Source organism: Podarcis melisellensis, assembly GCF_964234715.1.
Source record: "Podarcis melisellensis genome assembly, chromosome: 4".
In the NCBI taxonomy this organism is placed as follows: domain Eukaryota; kingdom Metazoa; phylum Chordata; class Lepidosauria; order Squamata; family Lacertidae; genus Podarcis; species Podarcis melisellensis.
The window spans coordinates 21,429,337-21,451,101 of record NC_138531.1 but is presented as its reverse complement, the minus strand read 5'-3'; the positions used below and the strand labels follow the sequence as shown (position 1 = coordinate 21,451,101).

The 21,765-nt window shown below is 41.8% G+C and overlaps 1 protein-coding gene across 7 annotated transcripts in view; it reads right to left on the bottom strand.

Annotated features, from left to right (window-relative positions):
* FARP1 (FERM, ARH/RhoGEF and pleckstrin domain protein 1) overlaps positions 1 to 21,765 on the bottom strand; it is a 182,785-nt gene that overhangs the window by 131,015 nt on the left and 30,005 nt on the right. For all 7 annotated transcript variants that reach the window (XM_081908171.1, XM_081908172.1, XM_081908169.1 and 4 more), the window contains exon 2: positions 15,303 to 15,497. In XM_081908171.1, coding sequence (XP_081764297.1) covers positions 15,303 to 15,473 — 171 coding nt within the window. In that variant the 5' untranslated portion in view covers positions 15,474 to 15,497. The remainder of the gene's footprint in view (positions 1 to 15,302; positions 15,498 to 21,765) is intronic.

Here is a 21,765-nt window from a genome sequence, read left to right as displayed (position 1 = left end):
CCTCACTGCGAGAAGCCAAGTTACAGGGAACCAGGCAGAGGACCTTCTTGGTAGTGGCACCCGCCCTGTGGAACACCCTCCCACCAGATGTCAAAGAGAAGAACAACTACCAGACTTTTAGAAGACATCTGAAGGCAGCCCTGTTTAAGGAAGCTTCTAATGTCTAACAGACTACTGTATTTTAATACTTTGTTGGAAGCCGCCCAGAGTGGCTGGGGAAATCCAGCCAGATGGGTGGGGTATAAATAAATTTATTATTATTAATTATTATTATTATTATTATTATTCTAGCTCATATCACCATCACCTCTGCTCCCAATTCTGGTTTGTTCTGTTGAGGGAGGGGGCCCCACCCATTTGCCGCCTCGCACCAAACCCCTTTATTCCCATCACCTCACCAGGAAAGCTAATTTGGCTATTTCCCGGAACCAGAAGGCTTGATTAGCTTTTAACACTTGCTGGGTGCAGGGTCTCTACATACAGCCTGCTTCCCTCCACCCCAAACTCATAACTCTTAAGGCCATGATGCAGTCCAAGCAAAGCACTTTAAGTGATATGTCTAACTTGCTGGGAGTTGAAATCTTTCAAATTGAGATCAAATGTAAGCAGTGCTTCATTTTTACCAGATTGTGTGCTCCATAAAAATTCATTAGGTGTTTGGAACGGCGCCATGCTTTTGGAGCACGCTTTTAAAGGTTTACTCACATGCGGTCTAGATAAATCCTTACTTATCAAACCAATGGGAGGCAGGCACTTCAATAAAATTGGGTAAAAGATGATCATTCTCAAAGACTGAAGTGCAAGCTGATTTCTCAATTCCCAGTGTAATAAAAAAGCGCGCGCGCGCGCGCACACACACACACACACGGAAACAACCATTGACTGTTTTTCTAGGGCTAATCAATGAAGTGAACTTTTCCCAAACTGGACAGGAACAATGTCCGACATGTTTGGCATTTCACTGTCATGTTCTGTTGTGTTAGAAATTGTTTTGCTCTAATGTAGCTGTCAAGTGTTTACATGTTAAAACTGTATTCAGCTGCTTCAGAGAGTGCGGTTCTAAGTCAACACACTGGCAGCTGTGAAAATTTAGTTGATCTGCCCAGCCAATGAGGTTGTGACTTTATTTTGCTTCCATGCATCCACAACATAGCATGCAAAGAGGTCCCTTGGAAATGAATATAGCTCATGCAACACAAAAGCTACAGGAAATGGCATGCTATATATTGTGACCTGGATTTTGACCAGAGACTCTTTGAACCAAGAAGCGTAATTAAAAACACAACTACATATGGCTGCAGAAGAGACCACAATCCTTCAATCTTTGATAGACCCTTGTAAACTATTCGGCTAACTGCATACTTTGTATATATTTACATATGTTTCCAGGGTTAAAGGAAAGAACTACAAGTCATAACAGACACAGAGGATCTCCTCATAGTGTGAGTGGAATGGAAAAAAAATGACTGTATACATGTACATGCACAATTGGGGAACCCTTAATCTACCAGGTTACTGAAGTTTACAGAACCTACGTTTATGCTCAGTCTGTTTTCGCAGTCTGTCTTAACATGTGGGGTTGGGGATTGTTCCAAAAGGTGCAGACTTGCTCCTGTCTACTTGTTGATGGAACATATGGATGGGGACACGAGTGAGGGGAAAGGGCTTACATAACAGGAGCAGAAGATGTATCAAAATAATAATAACTGGGTTTCATTATCATTTTACTTCCTGGAATATTGCTTGCTTTTGGAATCCATGGCAATGAAAGGACTTTTTTTTTTTAAAGGGAGATATTTCCCCCTTTCATAACAAAGCAGATTCAAATTATGAGAACAGTGGGGCATTTTGCTTCCCCCCTGCTCTTGCTGTGAATATTTTTAGACTCCCAAATGAAAAGGGGAATTAAAGCAGAATACCAAAGGTTATGGTTCTCTTGGGGATATATATTTTCTGCAAGAAAGAAGCAACTTGAGATAGAGAGGAACTATACTGTTAGGTAAGCTCAAATAATCCCTAAGAATTCTCAAGAGTAAAATAAGTGGTTTTTAAGCTTCTGTTTAATTTTGGCTGATCGTTGGCTTCAAGAAAGGAGCATAAACATTATAGCACCTCAGACACCTGACTCTTGTTCTATATTTTAAGAAGTGAGAAGAGAAAAAATTGAAAAGCTGATTTTAATAAGATAAATTTGCATATATATTTTGGCTTTTCTCTGCTTTAGAAGTAAAGTAATGGAATAGAATAGTGTGAGGGGCAGTGTTTGATTCTCTCTTTCCCCAAAGCTTTGAAAGCAACTTGGATCCCACCCAAACTAGTACCCATGGAAAGTGTATTATAAGCCCCTTTCCCATCTCAAATTGGTCTTTCATTTTTGCAGAATTTGTACTCTACTTTATTGCACAAAAAAATGAAAGCACAGCTGCTGTCGAGAGAGCTTTCTTGGGAAATGTGTGTTATTTTGTGGAAGGGTTTTCCCCCTCCCTGTTCCCACTGAGTAATGAAATATTTAGCAACATCTTGATCTATGACTTGACGCAAACTATTAAAAGAGATTAACACATCCTGTTAGATCCCACATGTACAAATTAGTATCTTTGCGCTGAAAGAGAACCCGGAGTGGCAAGCGTTTTGGAATTACAGCACTTATAAAACTCCCATCACTTTCATAACACAGAGCTGGGCTTCAGGCTCCTAAAAGGTTGGTTCAAAATACACACACACACACACACACACACACACACACACACACTGCTGCTATGGTCACGGTTCATGGGTTCTGCTGTTCCATAATTTTTCTGTGTTCATGCAGAACTTGATACTGACTGCAGAATCCAGCATCTTCAGAATATGTTCACGCCTGTGAATATAAGGTTTAAATCCTGCGGGCAATTATTGTGCTCAATTCCTGTTAAGATTGGGATAGTGTAGTAATATAGGGATCAAAGAGATCTGTAGAAAACACAAGGAGCAGCAGGAATACCGTATTTTTCGCACCATAGGGGGCACCGGACCATAGGGCGCACCCAGTTTTTTGGGGGGGAAATAAAGGGGGGGAAATTATTTTTCGCCCCCCCAGGCGCGGGGCTGGGGCGGGGGAAGCTCGAGCTTCCCCTGACCCCAGCCCCCAAACAGGCAGCTCTCTGCAAGCCGTGGGAGCACTCCCGCTGCTTGTGGAGAGGTCCGCGAAGCCTGGGCGCGCTGAGCTCAGCGCGCGCAGGCTTCGGCATGCTGGCAACTCTCCGCAAGCAGCGGGAGCGCTCCCGCTCCTTGCGGAGAGGTCCGCGAAGCCTGGGCACGCTGAGCTCAGCGCACGCAGGCTTCAGCATGCAGGCAACTCTCCGCAAGCAGCGGACCCCTCTCACTCTCCAGGCTTCAGCGAAAGCCTGCATTCGCACCATAGGACGCACACACATTTCCCCTTCATTTTTGGAGGGGAAAAAGTGCGTCCTATGGTGCGAAAAATACGGTAGTTCTCTGATTTCTCATACCAAGGCTGATCTGGAATATAACATCCTGCATATTCTCTATAGAGAAAAACTTAATATAGCACTCATTCAAAACAAAACACAAAGTATTTTGCACGGAAATCTACCTACCCATTTTGCTTATGCAGTGAGACTAAAGATAGGTCAAATCACTCTCCAGAATTTTAGACACACTTATCTCTGCTACAAGATACCAACTGCATCCTTTCCGTGCTGTAATTTTTATACAATAATTGAATTGCTGCTGCCTGAATAGGTACTGCAATATGGCAAGAAGCTCCAATGAGAAATTTATTGCAGACTGGTGTTCAAAATCAGGCGTGTTTGTGTCTTGCCTGCTGCCGACCACTCTAGCATTCTCCAGCTTCTCTTCTTGATGCATCTACTGTGTATGTGTGCATCTCCTTTCTGTCATTTCTGGATAGAAAACTTCAAAAGTCCGCAAAAAACACACACAAGTAACTAAAATCCCACTTTGAACATTCACATTAACTATGCAAATCAAGCTGATGGGCACACGGTTTCCCCATACATACAGTATATGCATACATCCTTTTGAAAACAAGAGTTTGGGGAAGATTTTTGCACAGAGTTCCTGAGCTCACTTCATATGTCAGACTAAAAAGACTGCGGTAGGAGTTTTGTTCTCTCCTTTTCTCAAGTGAACGCTCAGCTGGCTTGTCCCCAGACCCTCCTTCCTAGTCAAGAGAGAAAAGGAAGTATATCCTGCAGTTATCAGCCAGCTGGCTGCCTTCTATCCTCTCAGACACTTGGGCTTAATGCACTTTCAAAAAGTGTTCAGCTGCAGCGCTTGGACCAGGGACAGCGTTTTGGCAGGACATGTTTTCTCCTTCAAATTCAATTCACTTTAGCGGGTCCCCAAACATGGCATGGCAGCAGAACTAGAGAGAGCCCTTTCTAAAGGGAGAAACAATTACGCTTGTGCCAGTGAATAGGTTGGGTCCATTTCAAGGAAAGTGTTATATAATATATCCTTAAATATTCCTCAGCAACAGGAGGAAGCAAAACCAATGAGTAAGACCCTACAATGAATTTCTTGACCAATGGATTACAGTGGTACCTTGGTTTGCGTACGTTTTGGATTACAAACATGGCAACCCTGGAAGTGAATGTCCCAGTTTGCAACCCCCCTTTTTTTGGGGACTACGAACAAAAATTTTTGGGAGGCCCCATTGGCGAAAGCGTACCTTGGGTTACAACCTGTTTTGGTTTACAACCATAATCCGGAATGGATTATGGTTGTAAACCAAGGTACCACTGTTTGTTCAGGAACACTGAGCACAGAGACTGAACATACTTTGGTGAAACCCTTGAGGGGAGCAGGAGCACTGGAATTTTAGAATTTGGGTCTCCAGTCGTTTTTGGACTACAACTACCATCATGCCTTAGCTAGCAGGACCAGTGGGGTCAGGGATGGTGGGAATTGTAGACCAAAAACAGCTGGGGGGACCCAAGTTTTGGGAAACCCTGTTTTAGAGGAGGGTTCTCAACTTGCTCCTGAAAAATCCTACTGGTGGCTCCAGGAGTTCCACCAATGAGAAAATGATCAGATACCCTTTTATTTTCATCTGCAAGTGATAACCACCTCTCCCCTCCTATGTGAGATGAGCTAGGGAGGGTCGGTACTGCAATAAATGGAGAAACAACCAAAGATTTCATTTCATTTATATGCTCAACACGGTATCCACAAGTCTCCCTATTCCACTGTATCCTCACGTGATGCAGTTTAGGCTGAGAGATGGCGGTTGAGCCTCATAAATGAGTGGCAATTGGAGCCTGTGCCTCCCTTATCCTAGCTCCTAGCCTGACACACAAACAACTACACCATACCCTAGACATGAGCCTAAAGCAAAGTCCATTTCAGGGGCCTATTTCCTAGGGTAAAACTATGGTTGGTTCTTTGGTCAGCCCCCACAGCCCCTTCACTTCATCATACCTGGCCCTCTTTGAAGAGAGTTTGGACACCACTGATCTAAAGCAAGTATGTGCTACCATACATTCTTACTCACATGCAATTCTCTTCTCACTCATTTTCTACATAAAATTAAAAAATAAAATGTGGTGACAGAACAACAAGAACAACAAAATCAAATCATTTGATTACTCTTGAACCTTTCCCACCCCCACCTCCTAAAGGCCACCATTAAGTCTGCTTTGGTTACAAAAGCTATAAATGCTAAGTTGCTTGGCATCTGGCATTGATCCATGTATATCATATTACAGAGGCTGGGTCGTGAAACCAAAATCTTTCCTCATTATTCTTGAAATTGACAAAGCAGCAGCAACATACCATGGTACAACCAGGAAGATATTAATTTACACTGCGCAGGCACTGTGGTTGTTGCTGCTGCTATGAGCACAAACTGCATGGGCTCCTCTCCGCATGGCTATCTGCTTGTGGGAAGAGGCACGTTTGTGGATGAGAACAATGGCAACCGTGCCAGTCAGTCCCCTTTCCCCCCAGATATAATGATGCACTTCGTACAAGCTACTTATAATAGGGTTCTGGTCATAATATCAAATGCCTTTATGCTCTGCCCAATGCAAAGTTAAGACAACGCTGAGCATAGGTTGAATTGCATGTATTAAGGACAGGCACACCAATTAACCGCAACCTGAAGCTTTTGTACTTCTAAATCACCAGTTTCGAAATAGGAAACAATAGGTCATTCTAACCTAGACATTCTTCAATTTGAACTAAATCTGACAAAGACACAAGCAGAGAATGAGAGAGAGAGAGAGAGAGAGAGAGAGAGAGAGAGAGAGAGGGTCACTTCAAAAAAAGGCCTTGTCATCCAATCTGACAATTGCTTTTCACATCCTTCCTTGTGCTACATACTCCTAAATTTGCTCATAAATACAAGGAAGACAAAGGAGCTTGTGGTGGACTTCAGGAGACAGAAGAGCAATGTCCAGCCACTTTTGATAGATGGGGTCTGTGTGGAGAGGGTAACAACGTTCAGATTTTTGGGCATTGAATTACAAGAGGATCTGTCCTGGAGTGTCAACACAAGGGGGCTTGTGAAGAAGGCGCAGCAGAGACTGTACTTTTTGAGAATTCTAAGGAAAAGCCATCTTCCGCAGAAACTGCTGCTTGCCTTCTATCACTGTGCCATTGAGAGCGTGCTCACTTATGGCTTATGTGTGTGGTACGGAAGCTGTACCATCCAGGACAGGATAGGGCTGTGCAGAGCTGTTAAGGCAGCAGAGAGCATTGTTGGCTGCCCACTCTCCACCTTAGAGCAGATTTATGCCACAAGGTGCCATAGGAAGGCACTGGACATAGTAAAAGATCCATCGCATCCTGGTCACTGTCTCTTCAAGCTCCTGCCATCGGGACGGAGATACAGGACGATGAAGACAAGAACGAGCCGTCTTAAGAACAGCTTCTTCTCCAGAGCGATCTCGGCCCTGAATGGGAAGCCTGGACTTTGAAAGTCATCTAATCTTCCTTGCTGTACTATACTGTATTGTTTTAATTAGTGTTTTTATGGAGCAGTCAAGTAATTTCGTTGTCCCTGAGAGGGGGCAATGACAATAAAGATGATATTATTATTATTATTATTATTATTATTATTATTATTATTATTATTATTATTAGGGTTGTTGTTTTAGTGGGAACAGCTTACCCTTTGCCAACTTTCCAGCACCTAATTCGGTCCTTGAGTTTGTCTGTGTGAAATAAAACCACCAAGCACACCAAATGATATGTTATATATAGTTAGTTGCAGCTTAAGCTGAATAGTGGAAATGCGAGAAATTGTGAAATCAATTTGGTAGGCATATATTTCGGATGTATGGCATGGTCCAGACTAATGCAAACCATCTCTTGACTTCTTTCATTAAATTCTAATGTTACGTGACAGGCCATTACAACCTGCCTTATCTATGGCAGCCCAAACAATGGCTTGACCGGCAGCAGCTAAATTTAAATACTATTATTGGCAACTGGGATGGAGCCAAGTGTCTTTGATCCCTGCCAGGGAAACCACCCAAGCATTTACTGCTGGGAAAGCCACGCACAGGATTGCACGGGATTTCCTTTGATCTCAACGGAAGAAAGCATCATTTGTGCACAGGCATTGTACCAGCATTAAGACCCTTCGGCCAAATCCTAAGAGTTCTCAACCGAGTGCCACACAGCAAAGTCAGAATACAACGTTAAAATTGCAGGCACCTCTCACTTGGACCATCAGGCAATGCTGACTTTCTTATCTCTGCAGATATCAAATTAAAGTATGCTAGTTAACAAAAATAGATGCATGCTTTAAAGAACCGATGAAAGAGGCTAAATTATTTCTGTTCACTTTGCTCAACAGCTCAGTTCTATATACAGTGGTACCTCGGGTTAAGTACTTAATTCGTTCCGGAGGTCCGTTCTTAACCTGAAACTGTTCTTAACCTGAAGCACCACTTTAGCTAATGGGGCCTCCTGCTGCCGCCGCGCCGCCGGAGCCCGATTTCTGTTCTTATCCTGAAGCAAAGTTCTTAAACTGAAGCACTATTTCTGGGTTAGCGGAGTATGTAACCTGAAGCATATGTAAGTCGAGGTACCACTGTACCTCTAAGCAGAAGCCTCTTGGTCTAGCATGGGCTTTGCAGCACAATCTTATGCATGTTTACCTAGAAATCAAGCCCCACTTGTGTGTCTTACTCCCAGAGAAATGAGTAAAGAACTGTAGCCTCATAAATTTCTGGTGCAACTTTTTTGGTTTATTGAATTGCTTGGTAGAGTTGAGGGTCCAGGAAGACAGGCACATAAACGTGTTTGCTAACATCTAGGAATGTGAAATATTTATTTAGCCCTGCACAGGCTTGGTGTCTAAAAATATGATGCCGGCATCTAGGAATTTAAACTATTTCCCCCCCAACCCTGTTGTAGATATTTTAAAATACAGCTTTGAGCTGAGAAGTAGCAGAGAGATAAAAAACCGTCACAAATTAACAAAAAGGTGCGCAAGATTTAAAGTTAAGAGAATGTATGCAAAACACACACAAATTTATTAAAGTCATCAAGCCATTAAGATTTAAGGAGACTGAAGGGACAAGGCAGATTAATGACTGGACTCAAAGTCCAAGCAACTCAAGTATAGTTATGTTAGTAGGGTGGGTGGGAGAGTTACATAAATTAAATTGAAATACAGTAAGTCAATTGATGTCTAGTGTCTAGCATTCACATAAGCAATTCCCTTTCTAAGTTCATAAAAAATGCATTTAATGAGAACCACGTGGGTCAGGAAACACAAAACCAAGCAGGAAAATCCACTGGTGAAAAGACACGGAAATGTCTGGCTGACATACAGGTCACTTGAGAGGAAAGGTTACAATGGAAAGAAAATGGAAAATTGTAGCTACTGCTTTCTCATATCGAAATATGCAAAAAATTAATAATTACTTGGCACTAGGCTACTGAAAAGCAAACTGGCACAAAACTACCAACTGAACATTTGCTATTTGTTTTAGAATAGCAACATTGTTTTTGCAAATTGTGAGAAATCAGTGCTTCAGTTTCTGTTACTTATTTGATCACCTTATCTCTCCACATTCTCCCATATACACACACGTTTCCAGATATTAGAGCAGCCTCTCTCTATCCCACCCTTAAAAACAAGTCTTCTGTTCTACAGGACTTGATTTTGCAAGGTAGCTGCATGAATTTTGCAGGCTCCTCCTTGTATAATGCCCATTATTAGTAGCAACAACTACTTGCCAAAAGGGATGGCCAAAGACAACATGAAATAGAAAATCAGTGGTGGGGGTGGGGGGTGGAGAGAGAGAAATAAACCTTTTTTTTTTAGGTTGAAGAAACTGCAAATAAATGAATATGCTCTGAACATTCCATCATAATGCTGCTTTTAACCATGCAGAGTTGTTTCAGTGCTGGTTTACATTGCTTGGAGTATGTTGATTGCATTAAATCAGATTTGAAGCTTGGATGCCTGATATAGAAAGGTGGGATCTAAATTTCAGAAATTACTGCTGTTGCGAAACGCTCCTGGCATTACCTGATTGCAATTGTGGACCATCACAGTTCTATATTTACCTGGAACTCATATATCTCACTCTAAAGATGTGCCACTTCCCCACATGTGCAACACGGAAGCCCGGAAACTCGTTTACACTCCCTCCTACACCAGTTTGCTTGTAACACACAAGGCTGCTTTCTCGTTTTTTTAGTCAGAGCTTGCATCACCTTGCTTTTACATCAAATATTGTGCCATTGCCCCCAACATCGCAGCGAGTGTCATCTTCTGGAGGGAGGGGAGGCAATACTGGAGAAAAGGTCTAAAAAAAAATTCTGTGTGTGTCATGGATCCAGTATGGTTGGTGGGGCAGCAAAGGTGGGGTAGCTTTGCACATTCGGCTTCCAGATGACAAGAGTTGCAGCCAACAAGAGTGTTTTGATATTGAGAACCAACATGACCCAGTGTGGCATAATGGTTAGAGTGTTGGACTAGGACCTAGGAGGGCAGGGTTCGAATCCCCACTCGGCCATGAAGTTCACTGGATAGTAGTAAGTAAGTAGGTACCAGTAATTTTTTATTTATACCCCACCCTCCCTGGCCAAGACCAGGCTCAGGGCGGCTAATATCAATATACATTAAAACACAATCAAACAATTGATTAAAATACAACTTAAAAATTAGAATCAGGATAAAATCAAATGACTGCCCATGAAATTACAACCATAGAGGTCGGGAACCTCAAGTATTCATCAGGGCCGGCTATCCATGTTGGTCCCACATGAGCCAATAAAAGAGCCAAAGAGGTAACTTTACAGGGTTCCATAGAGGGGGGTCAAACTGGGTCTGGACCGAAAGCCAGGCGGAAAGATGTCAAGTCCCGCAGGGCCCTGGTCTCTTGTGACAGAGCGTTCCACCAGGCCGGGGCCAAAGCCGAAAAGGCCTTGGCCCTGGTTGAGGCCAGTTTAACCTCCTTGAGGCCCGGGACCTTGGGCCAGTCCCCATCTCTTAACCTAACCCAATTTATAGGGTTGTTGTGAGTATGAAATGGGAGTGGCTTTGTTGGGTGTTATATCGGGAGTAGATGACGTGAATATGGTTTATATATAGCGGACAAAGACTCATAAGTCCCTTACCCTCTCAATTTTATTTCTCTCTCTCTTAACCTCTTTCTTTTTTTCTCCCTCTCTTTCTTTATTCCATTCCCCCCCCCTTATGTTTTTATTGCATTTATATCACAGTTTTAGTTTGGACCAAAAAAAGAGAGGAAAAGATATTTAATATTAAGTTTTGTATTTTTCTTCTATAAGCACGAATAAAATTTATTAAAAAAAAACACACTAAATCCATGTTTTATCATTCTGAAGAAAACAGGAATATTTTATAAGATGAGGCACATGACCCCTTGCATTTCAACACACACAATGTAATTACACTTTGGCTAAAAGTCTTCCGTCCTTTTAGGAGTCTGTGCCAAATGTGTTCTGCCAGGAATTAAAACTACTGCAGTTCCAAGTTACTGAAGAGAAATGTCACTTCCCTCTTCTTAATTCACAAGACTCGGCTTGGCTGTTGGGACTAACTACTCTGTGAATATTTAAATGCCCTACTTTCCATTGGGGATAGTTTTGACAGTGACGGCCACATAATTTCAGGCATGGAGAATTTCAGGCACGGAGAATAAAGCCTCAGAATGATGAATAGATGACACTTGACTTGCTGTTCATTTCTGAAGTTGGAAGGAAGGGCAACTCGCCTGAAAGATTGCTTTGTGGTTTCTGCACAACTCCCTCGACTGACGCTTAAACCCCCTCCCCCAAAATAACCCTAGAGCTACAAATCTTGCAAGAGGGTGGAGAACAGAACTGTATGATACAACAAAATAAGCTCTTTGCAGTGTTATTTTGCCCATTTACAAGCTGCCCGGGAATAGAGTTTAGAGGACTCATCAGTGTGATGCACCATTAAAAAAACAACCAGACACTGTAAAATCAAAGAAACACAAAAGCAGAGTGTCGAAGAAGCTGCAGCAGCAGCAGCAAGAACTGCGAAAACCCAAGCTATAAAAACACGTTTAAAAGGTTGGGTGGGGAATTATTTGTGTTCAGATGAGTGAATTGGGGATTTTATTTTTTGAAACACAGGGGCTATGGGTGCTTCATAGAACTACAGTGTGTTTTCAGTCCTGGTGCAGGTCCCCACCCCAATGCCTTTTTAAATGACGATAGAGCCATAACTATCAGCCACACCAATCCTTTCCTCTATTCCATTTAGCACCACAGCATCTCGGCTGCGAGCAGGGGGAGCAGAAACCCCTTTGTTTTATTGCCTACCGTAACTATTCTGCATGCATCCACCTTCGCTGCCCAACCCTCGCCTGTTCTTTATCTCAGCTGATGGATGAACTCACAGCTGCAACATCTGGATAATGCCAAGCTCTGGCACAGGTTGTGAATAGAGGCACACAGAAAATAAAACTTTGCTAAAGCCTTAGAAGACCGAAGGAGCAGGCAGGAGGAGATGCTAGGAACACGTTTGTTTATTATTGTTGTATTTATTAAATTTGTATACTGCCCTTCCTCAAGAGATCCCAGGCGGTTTGCATGGTACAATATCCTCATTAAGTGTGTTTCAGCCAACACAAACCCCAGATGAAATTGGGAGAAACTGTATACTGCCTCCAGTCCAAATTGGACTGTCCACTGCCTATATTTGGAGGATGAAGAGTACAAATGTCTCCAACATGAGCTCTGCAGAGAAGGGAGAAGCTGTGCAAGAGGGTGGAGAAAGCTGTGACTTTTTATTGGGAAATAATTTCTATTTAATTGAAAAAAAAATGTATAAAAGTACTTTTCCAAAAAACCCCAGAGTCCTTTTTGTTGGGGATAATTCAATGGAAATTCCCAGTGGTCAAAAAAAGGCTATTTATGTATGTTACTACTGTAGCTCATGTTTGTTTAGCCCAAAAATGGAAAACAAGCAAGGTCCCAACTAAAGAAGAATGGCAACTTAAATTGATGGAATATGCACAGCTTGCGGACCTAACATAAGAGAAAAAGAACATACGTTCAAAGAAGATTGTAAAATGTTTATTGAATATATGGGGGGAAACTATACACTTGAAAACGGTGGCAGCATTAAGATAAATTCAACAGTGTAAACAAGTTTTGATGGAGATATTAATGGAATACTGAATGGTTTAGTTTATGTAAAATATGCATGGATTTACAGTATGCAAATTGAACCACGGAAATAGAAGAAGGTAAGTCATTAACATTTTAAGGTTGTTTAATGAATATTTTAAATTGTAAAATAGGAAACTTAATAAAAATTATACAGGGGAAAATAGAGAAAGCTGTGACTTTCCTGAATCTTAAACTTATTTTTAAAAAGAGCAGGAATGTGGAGAGTAACGAAGATCAACCAGCCAATGTATTTAATAATATACGAGCTCCGTGAATCCCTTTATTTTACCCATAAGCAGAATAAAGAAAACTAGGAAACTACCACTTCTGCTATTTCATTTAATACAATTTAACATCTCCCAAAGCCTTAATGAAAGGAGAAAGCGTTGACCTCGGGTAATGCATTGCCATCCTAGTTCCAATCAAATCAGTGTCAGCAAGTCCATGGTGTCAGCAAGTCCATGGTGTGTAATACAGTCTGTGAGAAAGCCCTCAGTGAATACACCGGCTTCAAGCACCAAATCCCTGCGCAATAGTCAGAACTAGCAGCCTGGAGGCAAGCAAGCAGGGTTCGAAATTAGCAGGGCGCCAGGCGCATTTTGCGCCTAAAGATTCTCCATTTACAAGCACCTCAAAAGGTCGGTGTCATTTTTTTGCAACTGGCTGACACTCAAGGATTACTGAAATGTATGTGATTCGAAGCCTCGAAGTATATGTTAAAGATAGACAATATGTTAAGAAGTTTAACAATAAAGAGTAAAGTGTTTTGAAAACTGAAGTATGGTACCAATATTCTTATTGTAAACACCAAATTAAACATGTATCAACAATTTCTGATAAAAATGTGGTATTGACCATGTGTCTCTTGTGTGAATTGTGTATTACTTCATGCTTATCAAAAGAATAAATAAAAATTGTTGCCGACCCCCCGCAAATGGCGACTCGACAGTCTGTTTTGGCGCCCACAACCCAGGTCCCAGAAGCCATTTGGCTCCTAGCTTTTCTATCCCAGTTCCTAACACTGCAAGCAAGCAAGCTGACATGTACAGTGAGAGAGCAGCTCCATCTGTTACTGAACAACAGATTGGACTTGCTTTTCAGTCTGAGCAACTTCATAGGCCAGGTGAAGCCATATCCTGGAAGTCCTGTTGTCACTGCCATATTAGCTTCCATTTCTACAGTTCTTGTGCTGTTGGTTCCGTTGCTGGTTGAGACTGGGTGTTATCAGCCAACTGTGTAACGGGACCTACCTCATGGCTGCTCATGTCAAAAATGAGGAGGAATGCCTTAAAACGACAGCACTGATACAGGGCAAATCCCTCTTTGAAACAGATGGAAAGTCAATCCTGTAAGGCTAATCAACTGCCCTAAGGTCACATTGTAAGCCAGCTAAAGAGAGAGTGAAAGAGTTCTCTTCTTAGCATTCCACACATTCAGAACCATGCTAACCAATCTGAAAACCATGCACTCCATTGGTTCTTCGAACCGAAACATTTAAGGAAGGCATTTATCAATCTGTTACTAGGATGCATTCACCATTTAGACATTATTAAGGAGACCAAACTTGCAGCCATGCTTTTATATCATTTACCCTATCTAGTTAATACAAGGAGTCTAGATGTGAAGTGCTGGAAAATATCTTTGCAGAACATGTTGGGATTAACCCAAACTCTCCTGAACCAGTTCAAGTCAAGAGCATTTCCACACAAAGGGCAATATGAGGGACTAGCGAGTTGATTTGAGTTGATTGAGCTCAGCTGAGACAGCACAAGAAACTGCAGCTCCTCCCCAACCCTGCCAACAGTTGCAGTGCAAAGGAATGGAGGGGGGGTACATTTCTCCTTTTTCTTCACTTTTTCACTATGACACGATTGGCGAGAGACAGAGAAAGAGACAAACAACAACAACAACAAAATCCTCTGCTCCATCATAAATTCGCACTGTATCCAATGAATTTTGCAGGGTTCCCCACCGGTTAATCAGAACTGTGCTTAGAACGATTCTGTAGAATTCTCTGTATAAATAATGTAATAGAAGCATATTTAGCCCCTTTATATATAAGGACCACACATGACTTGCAATCACCACTTGTTTTCATGAATGGTAAGGAAGCAGATCAGTCCTTTCCAGCTCAGCGCATGTTTCATTCACAACTAATTCGTAATGTGTGTGCGCTTTGTATCAGTGCCCAAATGACTAAGAGTATTGTAAGAAGTGGTCCTCAGATAACCGAAGTTATGTAACCACCTTTGTCGAGGCAATGGAAACAAACTCATTAGTGAGCCATTTATGAACACAATGTATTATATTAAAAAGAACAAGGATTCCACTCCAAGATTGTCAAAGGAGCTAATTGGTGTGTTTTTTAAAGAATCTTTTCATTTAAGATAATTTAATTCATTTGCATCCTAGTATTTTGGTGTGACTGTCTATGATTAAAGCGTTGGTTCCTAAAATGGAGGACCATGCAACATAATACCAACCTTTAAAATGTACACTTTTCTATGAGAAATACAATGGGTAACTCGATCCTCATTGCAATTTCAACCCATGTGTACATTAAACACAAAACACAAAAGTAATATTGTGCACAATAAAATTGTAACCAGCCAGCAATAAACCACAGGCAATGAAAATCATCTTACCGGAACTTCAAAAGCTTCCTGTGCATCATCCAACATCTGGACTTTGATAGAAATAAGTTTTCCTGTAGGGGTTGTGGGCATTTTTTGTCCATGTTCCAAAGTACTGATCCCGGCATTTTCCTGAACTCCTAACCGGGATCCTGCTGTAGTTCTCTGCTCCACTTCACCCATGTTTGGAGGAGCTAGTTTCTATATCTGTTAATGGGAGAGACAGAGAAAGAAAGAAAATATGAAGCCACATTACTTAAAAACTGTTCAAAGACAATAATGCACACAGGAATGTACTACTTCACACCATTTTGTAGTTGTGAATTCTTTTCCTTTTGAGCAAAAGATGCACAGGGTATCTGTCCTCATAACATTTTTTTAAAATGGTGTTTGAACCCCCTAGTATCTTGCTGGTGTTGTACAATCTGTTGTAGGTTTACTCAGAAGTAAATCCCACTGTTTTCAATGGGACTTAGGAAATGTGTAATAGTTGCAGTCTTGGTTTATCAGCCAAGCACTACATCTTCTTACATCATTTCGGATTGTGAAATGAAGAGGAGCAGGTACCATACACCTCAAATTGTTTCGCTGATCTCCTTGCACTCCAGAAGGAGGAAGAATCAAGAAATATATCGTATCAACCCTCAAGATACCAAGAGATAAGTGCGAAGATCTGCAATGCCACAAGCATTATAAAGACAAGCTAAGCAGTAATTGGAGGGAGGAAATATCTTCACTTTCACCAGTTGCAATGTTTGCAATTCTGTGTGGCCAAGCTCACTCATAATTCCAAATGCAACATGTGCAAAAATACTAAATGAACAAAAACTACTACTTGTTCAAAATGGCATTTAACTATGAAAAGTTCCATGTCTTCACCAATCAGAACCTGAAACAATTAAATGATATATATGCCAAGCAGGTCCAATGGAAAGGTAGATGGGATATACAACTAGAATCAAACTGCACCAGACTAAGAATTACCGTATTTTTCGCTCTATAACGTGCACCAGACCATAACACGCACATAGTTTTTAGAGGAGGAAAACAAGAAAAAAAATATTCTAAACAAAATAGTGGATATATGATTTTTGTGGTTCATGCTGTGGCCACAGACATGTGATCTGACAGTGAGTTTGGAGTAGCCCAATGCAAAAATCCTGAGGATCCATGTGGATCCATGCTTTGTAACCACGGAGGAGGGAAGGAAGGGGAACCATGGATCCTCTGCTCACGACTGCAGCAGATACCCCCCGCCACCCGCAGGCATTCGTTCCATAACATGCACAGACATTTCCCCTTACTTTCTAGGAGGAAAAAAGTGAGTGTTATGGTGCAAAAAAATACGGTAGCTCAAAAAAACTTAAGCTGTAATGGAAATAATCAAACTTGTCGTTTTCATGCCCTCCCTCCGCTCACATAATAGAACATAACCAAACAGGGAAGATCGCTACATCACTTTGGAAGAAAACGCCTCACCTTTTATTATTGCACACTTGAAAGCAAAGTCAAGGATAGCAAACTATTTCAAAGACATAACTTTAAACGAACTTCTAATTCTTCTGCAATCTTACGTTTTACTATCTTCTATGGAAAGGCCAATTGTTGATGCAACTGATCTTGCCTTTTTTATTACTTCTGTTGCTTTATCGTTTGATACATAATGCAAGGGCCCTTAGTCTGATTTGTCAAACCATATATATATATAGAACCTCATATATATTTTTATCCCACTCTTTTCTTTTGTTCTTCAAAACAGCCTGAGTCCGAGACTGAACCTGATGCTACCATCCACAGTATTTGTCTAGCTGGGTAATTGCCTTTCCATCTCTCCTGGACTTGTATGCCCTGATCGATGATCATTAACAAGCATGTAACAAAACAGGAGGAACAGGAATTTAACTTTCTGGCTGAACAAACATACAGTAATAATAGACCCAGCCATTCCAGTCGTTTTAAACACAGTCATAGCGCCAGGGATCAGAAGCAGGGCAGAACGGCAGAAAAGGAAATGACTGTTGTTGCTGTTTTTTAATTCAATGCTATTCATTATTTCATATTAGCATGTGAATTTAACAGCCTAAATAATGCAACACTGACCTAAGATACAAATTCTACCACTAAAGCACTAATACCACCCATGCTGATATGTGAATCCCTGGGCACCAGCAGACCAGTGGTTTTGTTTTTTGTTTTTACAAACTGTTTTCCAGTGAACCTTAACTCTCCTGTTCAGAGCAGGACCTGTGAGTTGGTAGAAAGTCAAAGGTTCCAGCTGGCTACCAGGTACAGCCAAATTTTGTGGACCTTGCTACTGTCCATCCTTTGTATAGTCCTAGAAATTAAATGGGGCAATAGCTGCTTATTTGGTGTAATTCAGCACACACAGATTAGTTCTGTAGTATGCACCATCTATTCAAAGTCAATAATCCTGCCTTAGTATACCAAGATATGTAGGACGATAAATAATATTACAAAATCTCTTTAGAAATACTTTCAAGTTTTGCATTGTTGTAAACAAATCAATTATTAATTTGGAAAACTAAGGTCAATTTGGTAGCAAGCTAGAATGAACTTCTGCCTTGCTATTAAAGCTGATGACACACAAGGCAAAGGAATAAATATCTGCTTGTTTCACTGGGGCAGCGAATAAGGGTATCACTGAAACAATGGCATGCATGCTTATCAAGGGCCAATTTGGTGCCCTCCAGCTGTTTCGGACTACAAACCTCATCAGCCCCAGCTGGCATGGCTAATGAGCAGGGATGCTGAAAGTTGGGCCTCAAAATGTCTGGAGGGGGAAAGGATGAAAAAAAGCTGAACTATATAATCCCAAAAACTTCCCTGCTTCAGAAAGCTCCAAAAACAGGCACTTATGGGGTAAGAGTTTTTTCCTCCCATATTGTCCCCTAGGGATCAGTATCAGACGAAGGCTACAAACTCATGCAGAGAAAGGTGAACAATTGACATTTATTTTTATTCCTTGATCCTAGCAGATTTAACCGTCTTTTAAGGTCTGGGCCAGGCAAGATTAACCATCATGTACAAAGAACCATGGAATCAGAGACTTCTGTTGATCTTCCTCTTCCGATAATTGAGAGGGTTGGGAGAGAAAATACAAGCCCTCCCACGGGCTACTGTTGGGAGCGGACCTGAAGGGAAGCAAGGCCCCAGGTCTTGGGTCTGCTGATGGTGGCGGTGCGGCAACATGAGATTAAAGAGCAGCATTGTACAGTACCAATCAGCTTGGGGAATGTGTGTGTTGAAAACCGGGAACTAAACATGAGAGACAGTGGCCTCACTGTAGAAGGGGGACAATTTTGCCTGCAACTACTTCCTGCAATTGCTGTTCCGAGTTTCTCTGCCTCCAAATTAAAAATAAGCAAAGCAGTCAAGTAGCCAATTACGTAATACCCCATGTAAAATGGGATGCGGGTGGCGCTGTGGGTTAAATCACAGAGCCTAGGACTTGCCGATCAGAAGGTCGGTGGTTCGAATCCCCACGACGGGGTGAGCTCCCATTGCTCGGTCCCTGCTCCTGCCAACCTAGCAGTTCGAAAGCATGTCAAAGTGCAAGTAGATAAATAGGTACCACTCCAGCGGGAAGGTAAACGGCGTTTCCGTGCGCTGCTCTGGTTCGCCAGAAGTGGCTTAGTGATGCTGGCCACATGACCCGGAAGCTGTACGCCGGCTCCCTTGGCCAATAAAGTGAGATGAGCGCCGCAACCCCAGAGTTGGCCACGACTGGACCTAATGGTCCGGGGTCCCTTTACCTTACTTCCTGCAATTGCCATTCTGAGCTTCTTTGCCTCCAAAGTAAAAATAAGCGAGGCTGTCAAGTAGACAATAACGTAACCCCCATGTAAAATAAAAGGGGTTCAGCTGGTCTTCTATAGGTGTCCAAGGCTGGGTAAAGACAGAAGATTTCCTTCAAGCGGAAGGAAACTATAGCAAATGCTCTTTCTAGCAGATTACTATCTCACCTGCAATATTGGTATCTGAATTCTTTGGGTAGTTCATAGAGTAGTTGCCTCAAATATTCCTGATGCAGGCCATTTATGGCTTTAAAGGGTCAAGATCAGCACCTTGAATCTGGCATTGAAATGAACAAGAATCCAACACAGCTCTTACAAAACTGGTGTAATACGCTCCATGCCTAGGGCCCAGACAACAACAGAACAAAACATTCTGCACTAGCTGAGGTTTCCTTCAAGTGCAGCCACACAGAGAGTGCTTTAGGGTAGTCAAGTTGAGAAGTTGCTACGGCATACAAAATGAGGACCAGTTTCTCTGCCCGGTTTCTGCACAAACTTCGTTTCTGCCAAGCTAGCTCTGTCATCTGCGTTAGTGCCAGAGCAATTCATCCAATGCTACGGATCAAATCAAGCGAAGGGGGTGCTCTGGTTGAGGTTTTCCCTGCAGCTCACGATGCTTAAGGGGTGTTTGGTGTAGTTACACAGCCTTCAGAAGTCTCCTAATTTCTCTCTCCTCATTTGAGGTTTCAACCTCAAGGCAAACAATGGTTGGATACTAATAGGTTTCCATCAGAGCAAGTTTACATTATAAAGATCCATTATGCAAGGGCTGCTCTCCCCAGAGGCGTTCATTTTGTCCAACTAAACAAAGAAAGGATTCTTCAGGAGTTGATGTACTGGAATAGTTATCCAGCTCAGTATGATGTTAAACACATAGGAGAAACACAGGGATAGAAAGAGCAACAAAGGTCTGTAGCTTAGCAGCTAGAATTTTTTTATATTGCCCAGAGGAAATATACTAAAAGTGCTTCTGAGCGCATGCAGAATTCCCTTCCCTTTCCACTGAGCAAGATTAGTTCACCACCCACAGAATTACAGAGAACTGCTTAATAGCCAATGGATTGGTTTTCCATAGGCCTAAGTCCCTATCCTCCTCTTTTTAGAAATTACACTCCCCGACCCCCAATTCCCTTGAAAATATACTGCAAACAACTACAAACACAGCCTTTCTGCCCAAAGATTTCAGTCCTGGTTGATACCCTCCAACTCCTATCCAGCTGCTTTTCACAAAAAACAAACGCACCCCCCCCCCTCAAGAACAAAGCAAAGAAGAAGAAAAAAGTCTGCACAAAAACTTTGTTCTACATGAACTGGTTTTTGCTTGGGGGTTTTTTTTGTAACTGGATCTCAAGCAACTGGAGCAAGTTTGGTGTTTTCTGAAAGTAAGTGGTGAGGAGAGATTTCATCCAGTGATGGAAGCCAGCTGGAAGCAGTCTCTGCAACAGACAAGTCCCAAGGAAACGGAGGGGGTGAGGGAGGTTGGCCAAGGCAAAACGACTTTCCTGAAGTGGAGAAGTTAGGAGATTGCAGCAGAGAGTAGCAAACAAACACTTGCAGAGAAATGGGAAGTAGAAAAGGAGTTTAAATTTGATGCTAGCGACTCCTACTCAGTCAACCAATTGGGAGTACAGCAAGGGAGTGGCAGAATTAGAGACACGGCAGTCTTGCAGCACAGTTTAGCGGAGCTTAATGGGGAAAACTACTAGCAGTTACAAAATACAGAAGGGCAAAATACTGACTTCTCTTTTCTCAGTACTCCATCCCAGCTCTGGCTGCCAGAATTACATTCCTGGTCACCATGGCAACTGTGGCAACCATATTTGTGGGGTCCTGGATTCAAACCGAAAAGAAATTCGAGGAAGACAGACATGCAGTCAGTGTTAGAAACTGGGATAGAAAAGCTAGGAGCCAAATGGCTCCTGCGACCTGGGTTGTGGGCACCAAAACAGAATGTCTAGTTGCCATTGGTGTGTGTGTGTGTGTGTGTGTGTGTGTGTGTAGGAATGAGAGTCTTTATTAATTTTATAACCATGAACTAATATGCAATTCACATAAGTGACACTTTGTTAATATTACATTTTTTAACATAAATTGCTAATACGTGTTTAACTTGGTGTTTACAATAAAAATATTGGTACCACACTTCAGTTTGCAAAACACTCTACTCGTTATTGCTCAACTCCTTAACATACAGTCTGTCCCTAAAATAAATTTTGAGGCTTCAAAGCACATACCGTACATTTCAGTAATCATTGAGTGTCAGGCAGGGGCAAAAAAACGGCACCCAGACTTTTTGATGTGCCTGCAAATCGAGAATCTTTAAGTGCAAAATACCCCTGGTGCCTTGCTAATTTCAAACCCTGCATACAGGAGAAATATAAGACACCTGAGGCCTTAATTAATTATTATCCAAGGTTTAAAGGTCATTAGAAACAGGGAAAACAAAAGAAGCAGTCGTGCTATGAGCAAGTGGAATAAAATGTAAGTAAGCAAAGACAATGACTGTGCTACTTAAGAATTTTTAAAGTAATCCGAAGATTGTATTAAAATGTAATGAGATTTGAAGTGTTGCAGTTCAGAACCATAGTTGCCTGTTAAATTATTTAAAATTAAATTTAATTAATTCATTTAAATCTAGCTTAAAAGAAGGGAGAGAAGGC